This window comes from Euwallacea fornicatus, chromosome 33 (assembly GCF_040115645.1).
Source record: "Euwallacea fornicatus isolate EFF26 chromosome 33, ASM4011564v1, whole genome shotgun sequence".
NCBI classification, from domain to species: domain Eukaryota; kingdom Metazoa; phylum Arthropoda; class Insecta; order Coleoptera; family Curculionidae; genus Euwallacea; species Euwallacea fornicatus.
The window spans coordinates 2,396,160-2,412,493 of NC_089573.1; the positions used below are offsets into that span (position 1 = coordinate 2,396,160).

The following is a 16,334-nucleotide window of genomic DNA, read 5'->3' on the forward strand; positions in this document are numbered from 1 at the left end:
AAGATTACCTCTATGAAAGGTCATGAGCCCTTCACTATTGAGTGGAGAAAAGCATCCAAGATCATTGTATATCAAAGATGCTTTATTCAAAGTTAATTTTATAATCTATACTCATTTTATGTGCAAATCAGGAACTCATTTTAGGGTACATTGATTATTTATCAAATTTTATTTTGAAGATGTTCTATTGTAGACAGGGAAATACACATGAATGGTTTAGCAAAAAAGAACTCAATTGATTTTAAAATAAAATGGAAACACACATTGAGGCGGGTAACATGATACACAGCTAAATCAGAAGAATTTAAATTTTTAAAGTTTCTAATAAAGTGCACAATATAAATTATTTTAAATGGTGTACCTTTATGTTACATTTTGCATAGCAAGAAAGTGTAAGTACAAAGTGTTCCAAATTTGAGGCTTACCACTGAGAGCTTGGAAACTGTAAGAGAGAAAAACACAATTTTATTTAGGTGTACAGGTGCAAATTTTCATATTTTGGTACTTGTTAAATTCTAACCAAAATCCCAAATTTAAATACTTCTGAGAATGTCTATAAAGTAGTATTTGTAACTATATTTAATTTTTAACACTTTAAGGCTTGCCTAGTGATGATTTTGGTAGCTAGATCTTGGAAAAATTTGAATGTTGCAATTACAGAAAAACTGCTACTTAAGTAGACACTTCTATTTGCAAATGAAAACTGTCTAGTTTGCTCTATACAATTTTTTCATTAATTATTTTTTTCATTTTCTTTCATGTTCTTCTCTACTGACGATGTACTACCACCGCCATTGTCTACACTCAAAGCTTCATTAAACAATTTTCCAATTTTCTCCTCAATATCACTTATTTCTGCCTCATAAGGTTCTCTGCATTTTTCAAAATCCTTGTTTTCAACTTCTTTAGATTTAGATGCTTTGTGTAGTGGGGCATTCAAATCCCCCAGCTCAATCACTCCTGATTTCAACGAAGCAGATCTCCGTCTTATCTCTGAGATGTAAGTTTCCCTATTCCATTCTCTGTTAATTTGTCGTTCATGAAACCTAGGATTACTAGGTATTGAACTATTGGAAGAATGTATACGAGATATTTTGATTTGCTTGCAGAGGTTGAAGCAGCCTCCAAAAATCTCTGAAAGTAGTATGGCAGCCCCGGCAATATAACCTGCAGCAAGTAACAGGAACATGCCTTGTGTATCGTCTAGTGTTAAAGCACGATCTTCTGGAGGTAACATTTTCAGACCCCCACTATGAGAATTGGCCTGAAATTGATTTAGAAGATAACTTATCCTGTAAGTTTAAACACAATGACTTACTGCTAAAAGTTTGCCAGTTGCTGATCTTAGCATATCCCATTCAACATCACTTTTCATTTTCAAATAGAAGCCTGATTGCAGGATCATTTGAACACCTTCTGCTATAATTTCGCTGTATACTGAATGTGATGGTAAGAGAATGCCCACTTTGAAGGGTACAAAGCATTGCTGTGTTATGTGAAGCAAAGCTTTTTTACTTCTAAAATTCTTGATATGAGAGTTTATGTTTCATTGGGTCGTTAGTTGTTATCTACCCCATAGTGAAATTTGTCTTTACGATAAATTGAAGTTCTTCGCGAGATCCCAACATTGCGTAAGGCCAAAAGAAGGCTTTTGTTACATTCACTAAACCACTTTCGACAGTGGGGACATAATCAACTTGACTAAGAATCTTCTCACTGTTTTTGCCCGTCACATTTTTGAACCAAGTGGGCCAGCCTCCTTTGTCCAGCATTCCAATTTGATATTTATGATTTAACAGCTGCTCAACAGTGTCGATTGCAGCTGGAAATACTGGTAATGTCACAAAAGCAATAATTGAACCTGTGTAGCATGCTGTTATTATAATTGTGAACAACCAGTAAATACCTAGGAGTTTTTTTTTTATTATAATAGAAGTATAATGTATAAACAAATGTCTTACCAACCAGTATCTTCGTAACGCCTTTGTTTGCTTTTGTCCACGACTTTGTTCCAGTAAATGTAAAACAATTTGTAAAGGTCCCGAAAACATACCAAAACATGTTTTCAAATTCAAGTGGGTCACTGAGTAAATATTTTAGAGTTAATCTCTCTGAATACGAAAATAGTGGTATGGAACCAATATACACTCCAATGAGTGCCAACCAAACTGACCAATGGAATGGTCCCATAATAGCCCGATATCTTGGTAATGCTGTTGAAGCTAAAGAAATAAAGGCGGCACAGTCTTCCCCATGCCAGTTAAGAGTGCCTGCATTATATCTGCTGTCTGTAATGTAAATTCCTGCTATACCCATATTTATATTTCCCCCTTTAAGAGTCTTAATAACAGCTTCACCAGACCCAAGTTTTTCTGTTTCTGAACTCTCCTTGAAGTCAGTGCTGAAGTTATACATTTTTGATAGTAAGTTCACTAGTTGTATCTCAATGCCAGAGTACTCAGTTTCATCCCTCTCATTTCTCTTCCTAAATAAAAATTTTGACTATGGGAATTAGATATACAAGGTGTTTCTGAAAATAGTGTAATACATTTAACCACGTGAAAGTTAGCTATACAGGATATGATGTATTACTTCCTGAGGACGTTTTTTTTTAATTAATAGTTTCGGGATATATTTAAATAAATGAACTGAATTTTTTGCGTTGTTCTAACTTTCAACGCTCTTTGTGAACCTCGAAAAAGATATGGGCACATTTGCTTAGGAGTGGGTAATAGAGGGAAGTAGTGTACTTTTACTGACAATTAATAACAAAAGTTATTAATTTGAAGATTGTTGCCTGAAAAAGACACTTGAAATCTGTTTCTATGAAAAATGAATGTTAACTTATCGTTTATTATTACGAGACATTTCCTAAACTCACTGCACAAATTTACATATGTTCAGGATCGTTTAATTTCTGAAATACAGTGTGATGAATTAAAAAAAGTTATATTAAGTTTAGAAGAATTTTTTGTGCTTATTTTAAGCGACGGAATATCTCGGAAAATTGCTGCAATATGTTGAGGAAACATTCTGTGATGTTACTAATAAAACAGCATTGATAAGTGATTAAAATTACTTTTTCTTGCAAACAATTATTGACGTTGACTTTTAGAAAAGGTTTGGATAGTTTTTATGTATTGGACATATGTATCCATTACTACTAAAAGTTTCACAAAAGGCACAAAAGTTTATGGTATTGTTCAAAAGTTCATTCATTTATCTCAACTCGTTCTGGAAACATTTAAAAATAACATTCAGAAGCTAACCCGTCACACCCTGTATATGGAAATCGAAAAGTTGTTTGATACATATTTGTAGAAAGTCTTCATCGAATGTATTAATATTTTGGGGTGTAGAATAAGTAGTTTAATTTATGGCGTTAATTTCAAAGACACTTGCATAACAAAATGCCAATTACGTTTTAATGACGTAGGGTGGTTGATGGGCAGTAGCTATTATAAACCTGTGTCCTGAAAAGCCATGTTTTAGTTTAGGCTGGAATAATTCAACATTTCTGGTAAAATTTCCTTCGCTCCACGAAGTTATCACTACAGGTTGGCTGGAACCCAGGGCATCCACGAAGAGTTTGTGAGTATAGAGAATGTAGGGTGCTTCTTGCTAAAAATAATTTATCTTTTTTTGTTCATCGGTTCATGTATCAATAGTAAATTTACGGGGTGACAATAGATGATGGTTCAGCTGTTACAAGGGGGACTCACTTGTTTAGTATTTTTAAATATTTTTCTCTCTTACCTTTTGCCCTATATATTTCTCAGACTTCACAATTACAAGCAGGTTCGCGATTTCCCTTGAAAACTCGCTGTTTAAATACTCTTGAACTCTCCACTGAGTAGATTTTGCCACTATCACCACTTTTTCACTTCGCTTACTTACTACATCTTGACATTTCATTACGTCTTTGACGAAAATGATGAAATGGACGCATTTTTGGTCTGGCTGGTTTATCAATTCCCCTATCTGAATATGATAGTCTGTTGGAATGGTTCCGTGTACTTGGATTAGGGGGTATTGTTGAAAAAGTTTTGACAGAAACACTTTCTCCTGAGCGTTTGTGAAGTTGTCGTACAAAATTGCTGTGGTGCAATCAGATAGGTATTTCACTGCAATTTTGTTGAGGAGGTTTATTAAAGAAACGTCTGGATCTTCCATATATAAATCTCGTTCCAGAAATAATTCGGAGAGTTTCGTTATTCTCGATTTTTCGTGCGATTTTTGCAATGCTCTTTTTGTTACCCCAGTATAAACGGCTTCTGAATATTCTACCGTTGCAAAGCTTGCCGGAATTAATAACGTTGAGGTTACTATTAGTAGCCCTAACATTGTCAGTTAATATCTTCTATCCGACTGAGACTGAGCGGCATAGGAAATATTGAAAAAAAAATCTCATTTAGCATGTATCGAAGTGAATTGTTGATCGCGGTGCAGGTGTTATTTCAATGGACTTCGTGGGATCCTTGACTGTTCCGAAATAAAATTGTTTTGAGGAAAAATAAATTAAAGTAATCTCGAAATATTTTATTATTTATCACTCACTGGATTCGTCTCACAATTTATTCTGTACACGCAACAAAAATTTATAATAAATTAGGAATAATATAAAAATTATCTAACGTTTTTGCCTATTATAGCTTGATGTATTAGGCAGAGTGTTTTCATCAATTACATCTTCTTGAACACCATGATAAAACTAACCTTCTTGGCAGTATTAATTATTATAATTTATTACATCCTAGCCGATATATACATAAATATTCACTAAGGCCATGATTGCTGATGTTATTCAGGTATGAATTAGCTGATGGCTAACTTGACACCTAAAGAACATCATTTGCTAATTTGTTACACCTAAATAATCCGGGCTTGATTACCAAGAAATCTTTGAAATTAACATCTAATGGCCTAATAGTATCCTAATAAGAAAAAAACACCAATTCTAATCGCTCAAGCGTCTAATCTTCGATGTCGTTGTCAATTTTGCTACTACGAATACCAGTATTGCCAGTCCAAGGATAAATGTCAGGACAGGGTTGACAGGTCCTCATGTATCGAACTCCTGATTTGTGCCAGAGATTGCAAACTTTAGGGTTGTTACATCGCTTTGGACGGTCCTGAATTAAAAAAAAAATTAAAATCTGCTTTCTGCAGCATTAAATCATAGTAGTTACCGAATAATCACATTGGAATGGCTGGAAATTATTCAACCTTGAAATGGGAACAGGGTCCCTCACCCATTGGAGGGCTTGCCAGTTGGTTATCAGCCACACATCTTTCATGGTCAATATGGTGTCAATAAAGTTAATGAAACCTTCTTTGTGGTGTGGCTGCGTGAACCACGCAGCGTGGTAGAAGAGTCCAAATGGAGCCCTAAAATCTCAAATTCGTATCAATCGTTTTCAAATATTAAAAACATACCTGTTGGTAGTGTAGTGCCTCTCAAAATTCTTGATCAACATCTTAAAGACACCGTCGGCATCTGGTGGGTTGCTGCAAGCGTCACCCATAGAGCACCTTCCTCCATTTAGATCTTGCCACATCACCATGGGCACTTCCCACACTCCTGGATAAGATCTGGTTGGACAAGGAGGAATCATACAGTCGTGGAATAGCTTGTAATCCAAAGTGTAAGGCCAGCTTGGAGGTTTATTTTCGTAGATGGGCATTGACGAGTCGTAAGTAAAATTGGAGTCGTAGAGCATTTTGAACATCTTATTTCCTCCCACCTAAATTGAGATTGAAAGTTATAAATACCTTAATTGAATGGAATAGCTCACTTTCGCGAGTATACGGCTGATTAAAACAAGTTCTCTTCTACGGAAGAATAATGGTCGATGTTGCAACAATATTTTTAATTACGATTAGCGGAATTTTTTGGATTTCAAGCAAGCATTATATGGGGCTATTTGACCACGGCGGTCTAATAAGTGCTAACAACCACGGAATTGGTAACGGTGAATTGGTAGCGCATTGTGGGTCCACCGATACTGATGCAATGTGGAACGTTTTTCAACCCGGGAATGTAGTTTTCTATGTTAATCATTAGTTAGTATGTTAGTGAAATTTCTTAGTTTTTCTATATTTTTAATCACATCCTACTGTTATTCATGCCTAAAATTTTGAATAATGGTAACCAGAAAAGTAGGCTAATTGAACCTCGCTGCTAGTCCTAATTCGGGTTAAAAATTATATCAACAAAAGCATTCGAGTAAAACTCTAAAAATAAAAAAAATCTTCAATTTTGTCTGTTTAAATTTTCCTTTACCATCACCGTCAGTATTCACTTATGAATAGAGCTAATATTAAGTGCTGCGTAACATATAAATATCGTTATCTGATGTACGCTTTTAAATGAAAATGAAAGGTGTAACGTATGGGAATTTCATCCATTGGTTGGGTATTTTACCGTTTTTCTCAGTGTCTCAGTTTCGTGTCAGTCCCACATAATGAACAAAGACGATTATGTGATGCGAGCGCATAGCACTAAGTGTTATTTGACGTTGATGCAGTGGTGGCAATTGAGAGTTTGAATAGCAAAAATTGCATTTCACACCAATAATTATGATTGCACACTTTTAATAAAATATACCTATACATACTCGTCGAATAGTGACGTTACAGAAGTTTTTACATACGATCTCTTATGAATTAAAACTCTTTTTTGCTTTTCGATGTTGATGTGTATGCAGTGTATTGAGCGTTTTTAAAAGTGATTTTTTCCTTATACCTTTCTAAAATTTTGGAAATAAAAATGAATTTTTTTTGCAAAATAATGTGGATTGTTTTGAAACTGTTACCGTAATGTTGATACTTAAATAAACATTTATTTTGCTTCAATTTTGAATTCAGGTGTTAATATGTGACGCAGATTGTTGCGGACTAATAATCTGGTCCTCTTTTCAAATGTTACTAATATGCGTAATATTGTATTTAAAATAGATGTGAAATAGTGAAGGTTATTTCACTTCCGGTCAAACTGAAAGTAGCAAAGGAGTTGTATTCAAAAATTATGGCAACGGGCATTCTATGGTTAAAATTTCAAAAGCATCATGGTGATCTTTTGATATTTTTGGGGTGTTGACTATAACGGAATTATTGGATATATTTGATGAAGATTTTTTTAGTATATTATTATAAGTTCTTTTAGGGATGAAGCTACTTCTCAAGAGAGGAACATGATGAGGAACCAGTATCATAGAACATCAATTATTTTAATAGACAATAGTTGGAACCAGATACAGTTGAGAGATTCTGTATATTTGGGTGAATATGAAGAAACAAGTAACGGTTAGCGCATAAGTGACTCCAGTGGTAAATTGTTAACTAGACCATAATCGCTTTTCAAATAGTGCTAAATTTTGTGTCTGGAACACAAACTCTACAGGTATTACATTAGGGGAAAAGGGTAATACATATAGGTATCGAAAGGTTATGTAAAAAATTTAGCTGGAATTACATGACATTTTTGTGTGTATTTTTGTTATATAACTATTTGTTGGGGTGTATAAAATTGCCAACGACTTAAATGTTATAAAATATTAAAAGTTAACAAAAATTACTTTAATAATATTTAAAATTTTTGGTGGGAACCACTTTCCAGAAACAGTTAGTCTAATTAAGGTGCATATTATTCATTTATAGAAGGGAGGTTGTTTTAATCCGGTCTACACATGTGAACCTGCTTTATCGAATAGGAACGCTATATCATACAATAATTTATTGAAAACTCACCGATAAGAAGGGCGCTCTCATTCCTTTGACGTCGTCCAATTTGACTCCTCCATAGGCAGCTAATATTTCTCTTTGTCCAGCAACCTCTCTTGTCCATTTCTTTTGCGAAAATTGCTCCCCAAAGCTATGCCTAAATTCGTAAATGTTCTATTAGAATCTATAAAGGGACTTGTTCTGCGATGTTTTAAGCATTTCCCAGGAATTAGTACAAACATTGAAATTGTTAGTGAAATCATAAGGGTGCAATGTGAAGCAAGCAATATCTAGCAATGTGCAAAATACTGTTTTTTTGAACTTACGATACTGTGTGAGAGGCAAGTTCGTGGCCATCGGAATACAGATTTTGCACTTGGCTATAATCTGTCCACTCGTGGGACACATAAAAGGTAGCAGCGATGGGACATCCATTTGGATTGGTTCGTCCTCTTTCGAAGAGATCTTGATATAAACCTTTGTTCAGGTCATTAACAGAGTCGTCGAAAGTGAGAAGGACGATTTGGGGTACTTGTTCAACGGGTAAGTCTCCTTTGAGTTAGTAGGCACAAGAAAAGAAAGAAAAAGCCCGATGAAAAAATTAAATAAAACAATGAATGTATACAAATGTAACACATAAATAGCAGCACAAGGGCATGAAGAAGAGAATAGTGTAGGTATGGTGTAGTCAGATTTGAAATGCCCACGATGTAGACCAATAATATGTCATTTTTGTTTTCAGAATGTTGAAATGTTAATTGATTATAGAAATAGACGGCTTTTCCTGTCCAAAAATGGCCAAAAAGGGCCACTTACGACACTGTGTGGGATGCTAATTCGTGGCCATCGGCGTATAAGTTCTGCACCTGGCTGTAATCTGTCCACTCATGGGAAACGTAAAAGGTGGCTGATATGGGACAGCCGTTGGGGTTTGTACGTCCATTTTCAAACAAGTCGATATAATACGGTTTATTTAAGTCATTAACAGCATCGTCAAAAGTCATTAAGACTATTTGTGGTACTTCTTCTACAGGAATCTCTCCTAGTTAACAAAAATACCTTTAGGAAATCACGTTTAGTCTTTTTTTAGCCTTTGAAACCTCGTCTTTTTTCCTTTTAAAACGATTCAGATTTGCTTACCAGGAATGTCTTTTCCACCGCAGTAGCAATCAGGTAACAAGCAAACATCCTTCCTACATTTGGCAGCAGTTTTATCGGGTTGGGGCTGAGGGTAGAGGGCATCAGGCCTTCGTGGGGGATTTCTGTAGATATCTATAAATTCTGAGGCCTTGGAAACAATGGAGGTCGAAGGTTTCAACGTTGGGCGAGATCGGCTATAAACGAAGCTCACTATCCATCATTTAGCTCGTCAGCAAAAGAAATTAAACAGAGTAAGTATTTGCAAAAACTGTTATATGAATCCTAGTTGCACTTTCATGCTTTTTTATCACCTTAGCCACTGTATACCGCATAAGTGTAAGGAATAAATGTGTTCTATCTATAATTTAAAATCGAGTCTGTAGAAGTGTCTTTTTTTGGTTTTGTAATGTGAACTGTTCCGGTAAACTTTTGCAAACACAATACTGCAGGGTTTTACTAGCACATTCATTCATGCGGGTCTTGGAAACAGTGACAATTAAAACCTTTTAATGAGGTGTCTCTTACGGTTTCTAAGATCTACACGCAAATCATTTATTCCCATGCAGTCAACTTACGGAGCTGGAGTACCCCTGTTAACGTTAACGGTAACTTCGTTACTAGCAATAGAAGCAGAGTTCGTGTAATGGGATGTACCTCGTCCTCTTGAAGGTGTTCTAAAATTAAGTAAACTGTAATTTAGTAGGTTGCTGTACAATTTTACAGTGTAACTCCACCCAACAAAGCATGCGGAGCCGTATACCGCCACTTCTATGTCTACGGGGTTGTCGGTTATAGGTGAACATCATTTTTAGCTTCTTTACTTAGAAAATGAAACTTATGGTACTAAAGGTGAAGAATATATAGGGTATCCTCAGATGCGGTTGCCTATACCTCAAATGGACCAATTTTTGCATTTTTCGACAAAAAGCCACTCTTCATAGAAGTTTTTGATTGCTCAAAAACCACCTTTCATCCTGAGAAAAATGATTTTCTTATACGGGGAATTTGACATCTTTTGAAATATCGTTTTGAGCTAAGAGTAAACTAATTTTATTTCCTATTTTTAAGCAAAATTGTTTCTTGAAGAAGTCGTTTAGAATTACTTTGATAGTTGAAATCGAAAATTTCAATTGTTTTTACTTTGAAATTGAGAAATAACTCTTAAGCCAATTAAAAAAGATACTGCTACTGTGTATGCAGGTAAGTACTTGTAAATAGCTGAGAAGTAGGTTTCAACTATTTTTCTACATAAAAATGTATACAGGATATTATTGGGTACGTGTCTAACATTTCATAAAGTTATTTTTCAAATAGTTTTATGATGGAAAGTTCTTATAAACGTGTGTTCTAGATCGTTTAGTTTTCAAGTCACTGAGTATCACACATAAAAAATAGATCACATATTTTTTGGCATCTTTCAATCTTTTCCAGTTAATTTTACGAAATTTCGTATTTTGAGTTTTTTTTTTATGAAAAATTCAATTCAGTCAATAATTTAGTTGCATCTTCTAGAGCAAGCCACAAGTAAGCATTAGGACACTTTCAAATAGCTAAAACTTTTGTTCTACACTGTCACTTTCGAGCAAAAAAATATGTTTCTCTACCTTGTAGAAGTAGGGTAATAGAATCATATCAAATGATTCGAAATACTCCAGAAGTGTGTTAGAGAGTTGGTTGTTCATGAGGAGATTGCATGCACGCATGGAGCAAGAAGGACATTTTTAACATTTATTGTAATTTTTATTATTTATCTAGCTTCATTTCGTGATATTCAAAGAAAATATATTATTATTATTACAAAAAATTTAATACAATTCTATTTTTGTTAAAAACTTAAAGCATTTAATTTTTGAAGGGCTATTTCCTTGTTTCTGTGGATAAAAGGTAAGATAGTAAGTTATATTAGCATTTTTGGATAATTAGCATCCATGATTAGCTTTAGATGCACTTTTATCGGAAACCGTTGCTTCTAGCGATGGCAATAAGGTACAATTTTTTTAAAACGGACAAGGTAGAGAAAAAACATTTTTTTTGCTCGAAAGTGACAGTGTAGAACAAAAAAGTTTTAGCTATTTGAAAGTGTCCTAATGCTTGCTTGTGGCGTTCTCTAGAAGATGCAACCAAATCGTTGATACATTTAGATTCTTCATCTCAAAAAAACCCTGGATACGAAATTTCATAAAATTAGCTGAACGAGATCGAAAAATATCAAAGAATACGTGATCAATTTTTTTAACTTTGATTCCCGGCATTTTAAAAACAAAATGGACTTGGACATGTGCTTTTAAGAAATTTCCATCTTCAAACTAATTGGAAATTCACCCTGTGAAATATCGGGCACTTATTCAATAACATCTTGTATATTACACTTATGTAACTGCATAATTTTTTCGTGATCCCAGAAGAATGTACATCGGACAGCGGGGATTATTGAAAAGTCCTTCGAACTTGGGATATTTTTGTAATATCCTTTACTGATTACTGGATATAGTTTTAAAATTTTTAAGGTTTTAGAAGCTGGTATTGGATTTCCTGTACAATTTTTTGAAATTGCTACATTGATTTTGGTGTATTTTGAGAGACTACTTCAAAATTTTCTAAGGTGGTTAAAAGATTGAAATAATGTTCGACATTTTTTTGGTGATTTTTTAAGGGTTATTCATGATTTTTGAAAGGATTCCCGAGTTTAGAAGTTTTGCTGCTATTTTTCAGAACATTTCTTGACAAATTTTATGAATTTTTAATGAGGCTTTCGAGCATTTTCAGATATTGTTTCGACGGTTTTTGACAATGTTATTTGGTTCTCATTAAGTCTCAGGATTTCCTCAGGTTTTGATGTCACACTTTAGAGAAATGTCGTATCCCGGTGTACGACAGCTTGGAGTTGATCCGACCTGATAGCAATTAAAAACTCTAAACTGATCTTCGGAGTGCCACAATCGATACTAAACTAAATCGAAGCATAGAGAGGAATATGATGCAATTATATCGAAGTTATTTGAGTTTCCTCTCAATCCCATAAAATAAGATTGACATGTACATTGCTATTATAACCCAACGTGGTACCATTTTGAAATTTTGATTATATATCTCTAATCAACAATTTTTTTAATAATCACCCAATTTTAGTTTTTACATAATCAATTAAGGAAATTACTGGAGAATCAGCCTGTGTAGGATTTATTAATAGGCCTTCAATCTCAGAATTTCTGAATAGGTTTCTAAACTACACTCACTTTCACATGAAATGCACCACTCAGTAATACTAATAATTAAGCCTTTGTAACTTTGGCAAGATAATGCTTCATAATGGAGCATCAAACGATCAGACTTTCAGTAAAAAAGAAAGAATGCTGGTGGTTTTTTTGTCATTGACCTTTTAGATTTTTTATTCAATTGTAAATAAATAAAATAATATTTACATGGAAGTATCAGTTTATCTTGTTGTTGAACTGCGAACAAGACATCTCAAGATGCCCCCAGTGAGACAGCGTCGAAATTTTTCCCACGTTTCGGATTTCGATAGAGGGCGAATTACCGGCATGAAGGAGGGTGGACTTTCTCTTCGTGAGATTGCCCGAAGAATGAATCGGAACCACACCACGATTGCGAGAATATGGTCTTCATGGTCTGAAGAAAAGGTTCAGCAACATCGTCCAGCTGGACATCCTCCCCGCAGCAGCAATGCACGTGAAGATCGACTTCTTAGACGAATGGCCATTGGTGATCGATTTCAAGCAACAATGTCTGTTGCAGTAGATTGGATGGGAGCTCTAAATCGTCGGGTGACGATGGCAACATTTTACAGAAGAATTTCGTCTTTTGGCGTGCATTCACACCACCCAAATCTACGACTGCCACTAACCGTCCAACACCAAGCTTCCAGATTGGCCTGGCGTCAAGAACGAGTTGATTGGAGTCATGAGTGGAACAATATCGTCTTCAGTGACGAGTCGCGATTTTGTTTATGGATCAATGATGGTCGTAGAAGAGTCAGACGATACCGAGGTGAAAGAAGAAATTTGCAATTTTGTGGAAGGCGCCACACAGCTTTATGTTATGGTCTGGGGTGCGATATGTGTTGGTCGAAGATTTTCTCTTGTGTTCATTCCAAGCACCCTAAACGCACGTCGCTACATTAACAACGTTCTGAGGCCAGTATCAGTACCCTTCATGCAAACTTCACCAAATGGCATTTTCCAACAGGATAATGCAAGACCACATAGTGCGAACATTACTCGACAATACCTGGAAGAAGCACAATTGGAAATACTGCCTTGGCCTGCACGGTCACCGGACCTATCACCCATCGAACATATTTGGGACATGATGAGTCGCCGTCTTCGAAATTTACCGAGGCCTCCAAACAATGCGGATGACCTACGACATCATCTTGAGGTAGCATGGAATGAAATATCCCAGAAGGATATTGATCATTTGTTGCAAAGCGTGCCGCGAAGAGTGCGTGCTTGCATTGCCGTACGAGGCGATGTCCCTCATTATTAATTTTTTAATTAACAAATGTTGCATTTTTTTACTGAAAGTCTGATCGCTTGATACTCCATTATGAAGCGTTATTTTGCCAAAGTTGCAAGACTTAATTATTAGTATTACTGGGTGGTGCATTTCATGTGAAAGCGAGTGTATTTTGTTTGAATTTTTTAGATGAAGAATTACATGTTTTGACTTTTTTTTATGGTTTCCGAGGATGTTTTTTTTTATTTGTTTATAAAAGATTTTGCGTAAGTTCACTGAATAAATCTGAGAAAATTAAAGTTTACTAGGACTCTATATCTCATTCCAGTTCTGCTCTTACGTAACTGGACGGCGATTAAACGTAGAGATGGAATGAAGCTTAAGGTATTACCCTTAATTCTTAGCCTTAATCTTCTCAGAGTTTTTCCTACCATTATTATTACATTCATATTCAGTGCTCGTGTCTCTAAGAGGATTTTATGTCCTGTTGCTTACACTCAAAGACTTGGTCGAAATGCAGCATAAAGGACGTAGCAGATTGTTTTTGAGGGATTTTTGCCTGCAGACCCCATATATTTGTCGTGGCAGCCCATTTCTACTTGTATTTAATTGTCTCCAGATGAACCAAACTGGTAAGATATAGGCAGTAATGTTTTTCCTCCGACTGCTATTGCATTCATATTAATTACAATTAATAAATGTTTCAATTTTTTTCTTTATATAAAAAAGTTAAAAGGGGTGTCTACTTATAACCAGTAACCCTGTACTACTGCCTATATACCTCTAGATCCTATGAATTTGAACTTAGCTTTTACATATATATTTGTGTACGTATATGTAGATATAACAGTGCCAGCAAGTTTGCTACTCCAAGGGATGTGCTAATTAAGAGTAGTAAGCGAAAGCAAGTAGCCTTTTCCTGCAAGTAAGAAACTCTGCTGCCGTATAGGAAGGGAGTGTACCTAAATTGTTCTAGTGTGATGGTGTTAATTAGGTAAATATGTTACTGGGTCCGGATAGGGAAGGTCCAGAGTCAACTTCCAGTCTCACTAACTTTAAGTTAAAATTCCTTGGCTACTGAAAGCGTTTACCAAATTCGGTTAAGAAGAGGTGCAATATCAGGAAAATCGGTGCTATTCCATGCAAATTAATTTGCAGAAAGAGGACGAATATCAAGTACCTCTGTTTCGCCTCGACCTTGCATTTCGGACCTTTGTTGGTACATTTGGTCGGTCCTTTAGTTCCACCAATAGCAATGAGGGATTTAATGGCAGCATTGACCCGGGATACTCTAGCGGGGAGGGACGCCGTGAGAGGAGGTTCTGTTTTAGAGTCAGGTCGTGAGAACGAAGGTGGTCGAGGTTTGTAGGACGGTGGTTGGTCCGGTTCTACCTTTTCTTCGTCTGCGTCGGGAAGGAAGTCTTGGGGAGGAGGAATTTCTACCGTTAGTGAGAAGTGCTTTTCACTTGAGGATTTGTCATTTTCTATATATGGTCTTTGTCTTTCTTTCGACAGTAATTCGAATAGTCGATTTTTTATTGTTGTCGTGGGAATTGAAGTCGTAGTGGATGATAATGTCGTAGTCGTAGAAGTAGTAGAGCTGTTAGAGTCTTGGGGTTGCTCCTCTAGATTCGAAACAATGTCCTCTGCTAATTCATAGGTAGCCCCATTTGACTTTTCTAACTCATGATTCAAAGTTATCGGGTTTATCAACTTTCGCACAGCTTTCAATGTTTTGTACTGATAAGTCGGGTTGGATTTAGTTTGATTTTTCTGCCTGAAACTAAACAACGAAGGAGAAACTATGGAGCTGTTACGCAAAATGGACTTTCGTAAGTATTTGGGAGGTGAGTATGTGGTCGGAACGATAAATTTTAGCTTCACTGAGGGCTGCACCTCTACATCAACGTTCGCATTGCTAACAGTGCTAGAAGAGACCTGGTGAGTTGACTTGGGTGCCTTGGTGATATAGTGAAAAGCGGGTTCAACTGTAGTTAAATGCTCTAATGGAGTAAGTTTGGTTGTGTATGGTTCATGCAAGTCAGGCTCGAAGTCCGTCGTTGATTCGAAAGGAGTATTTAAGGAATCAGGAACATCTACGTGTCCCGGGTTTGTATTATTTGACAGTGCAACTTGTGTTTGGTTTTCAATCGCTGTGACAGGCGCTTGGCTAGAATAAATGATAATGATTTTAGAATCCCCTTGATTTTTATAACCAATGAAAGCAAAATATAAAATTCACGCAAGCTTGATGAGATTTCGTATGATCAATATCAATGGCAATATCAAAGATACTACAAAAATGAGAGCGAATAAGCATTTTCTTGCTAATTGGCCAACGAAGTGAATTCAGCTTGTAGTTTTGTAGTACCTTGAAGGGGTGGTAGTGATCTTTTGTGGGGATAAGGTACGTGCTTGCGCCGTTGTAGAAGATTTCCTGATTGCAGGAGTTGAAGAAGTTCTTTTAGTTGTCGCAACCTCCTCAATATCATTTATTTCATTCCTGTCTCCCCTGTGGCTAAATCTTAACTTAATCTCAGGAAACTACCGCATCTACCAACTTACCTGGAGGTGGCTCTGCTCGATTGCCGGTAGGCAGGATCTTCTTCCTGAAAATTACCGTTAAAGCAGATCCAGGTTATAAAAGCAAACGTACCTGATAGGAATTGTCGTTGTAATCGCTCACGGTAGAAGATTGCTGATAAATGTCCTGATTCACATTATTATAAACGATATTTCCACGCTTTGGAGTCTCATCTCTCACCGGTGCAGGAGATCCGCGATACACAGTTGTGGTACTACCTCTGGTACTGGGAGGGTTGGTTTGATAGTTGTTGTTTTGAGGCGTGTAATCTACGAATGAAGGCGCCAGCCCAATTTAACATCGAAAGATACCAAGCTCTATATTCAATCCATCAATTAATCAAGGTTTTATTGTCTTAAATTGTTATTTACTTTGATTGACAAAACCTAAGAAATATTCGTATATGTACAGA

At 35.9% G+C, this 16,334-nt stretch overlaps 2 protein-coding genes and 2 long non-coding RNA genes across 11 annotated transcripts in view; 2 read left to right on the plus strand and 2 right to left on the minus strand.

Moving 5' to 3' along the window:
- Window positions 1-733: 733 nt before the first annotated feature.
- On the minus strand, window positions 734-4,188 carry Ir21a (Ionotropic receptor 21a). The gene is made up of 6 exons (XM_066299292.1): window positions 3,757-4,188; window positions 3,422-3,621; window positions 1,962-2,485; window positions 1,573-1,906; window positions 1,319-1,517; window positions 734-1,264 (listed from the first exon to the last, which is right to left on the minus strand). The coding sequence occupies exons 1-6, from the start codon at window positions 4,171-4,173 to the stop codon at window positions 734-736; spliced, it is 2,205 nt and encodes a 734-aa protein (XP_066155389.1). The 5' UTR covers window positions 4,174-4,188.
- Window positions 913-4,963, plus strand: LOC136348467 (uncharacterized). The gene is made up of 2 exons (XR_010733662.1): window positions 913-1,000; window positions 1,110-4,963. It is a non-coding gene; the product is annotated as an uncharacterized lncRNA (long non-coding RNA).
- Cda5 (Chitin deacetylase-like 5) overlaps window positions 4,525-16,334 on the minus strand; it is a 71,627-nt gene continuing 59,817 nt past the window's right edge. For 2 of the 8 annotated variants that reach the window (XM_066299282.1, XM_066299278.1), the window contains 11 exons: window positions 15,995-16,191; window positions 15,904-15,947; window positions 15,710-15,856; window positions 14,519-15,508; window positions 9,438-9,536; window positions 8,863-9,056; window positions 8,049-8,274; window positions 7,750-7,879; window positions 5,437-5,744; window positions 5,190-5,388; window positions 4,525-5,132 (listed from right to left, as the gene is read on the minus strand). In XM_066299282.1, coding sequence (XP_066155379.1) covers window positions 4,974-5,132; window positions 5,190-5,388; window positions 5,437-5,744; window positions 7,750-7,879; window positions 8,049-8,274; window positions 8,863-9,056; window positions 9,438-9,536; window positions 14,519-15,508; window positions 15,710-15,856; window positions 15,904-15,947; window positions 15,995-16,191 — 2,693 coding nt within the window. In that variant the 3' untranslated portion in view covers window positions 4,525-4,973. The other 6 variants (XM_066299279.1, XM_066299280.1, XM_066299284.1 and 3 more) reach the window with 6 other exon arrangements.
- On the plus strand, window positions 12,149-15,535 carry LOC136348468 (uncharacterized). The gene is made up of 2 exons (XR_010733663.1): window positions 12,149-13,722; window positions 13,794-15,535. It is a non-coding gene; the product is annotated as an uncharacterized lncRNA (long non-coding RNA).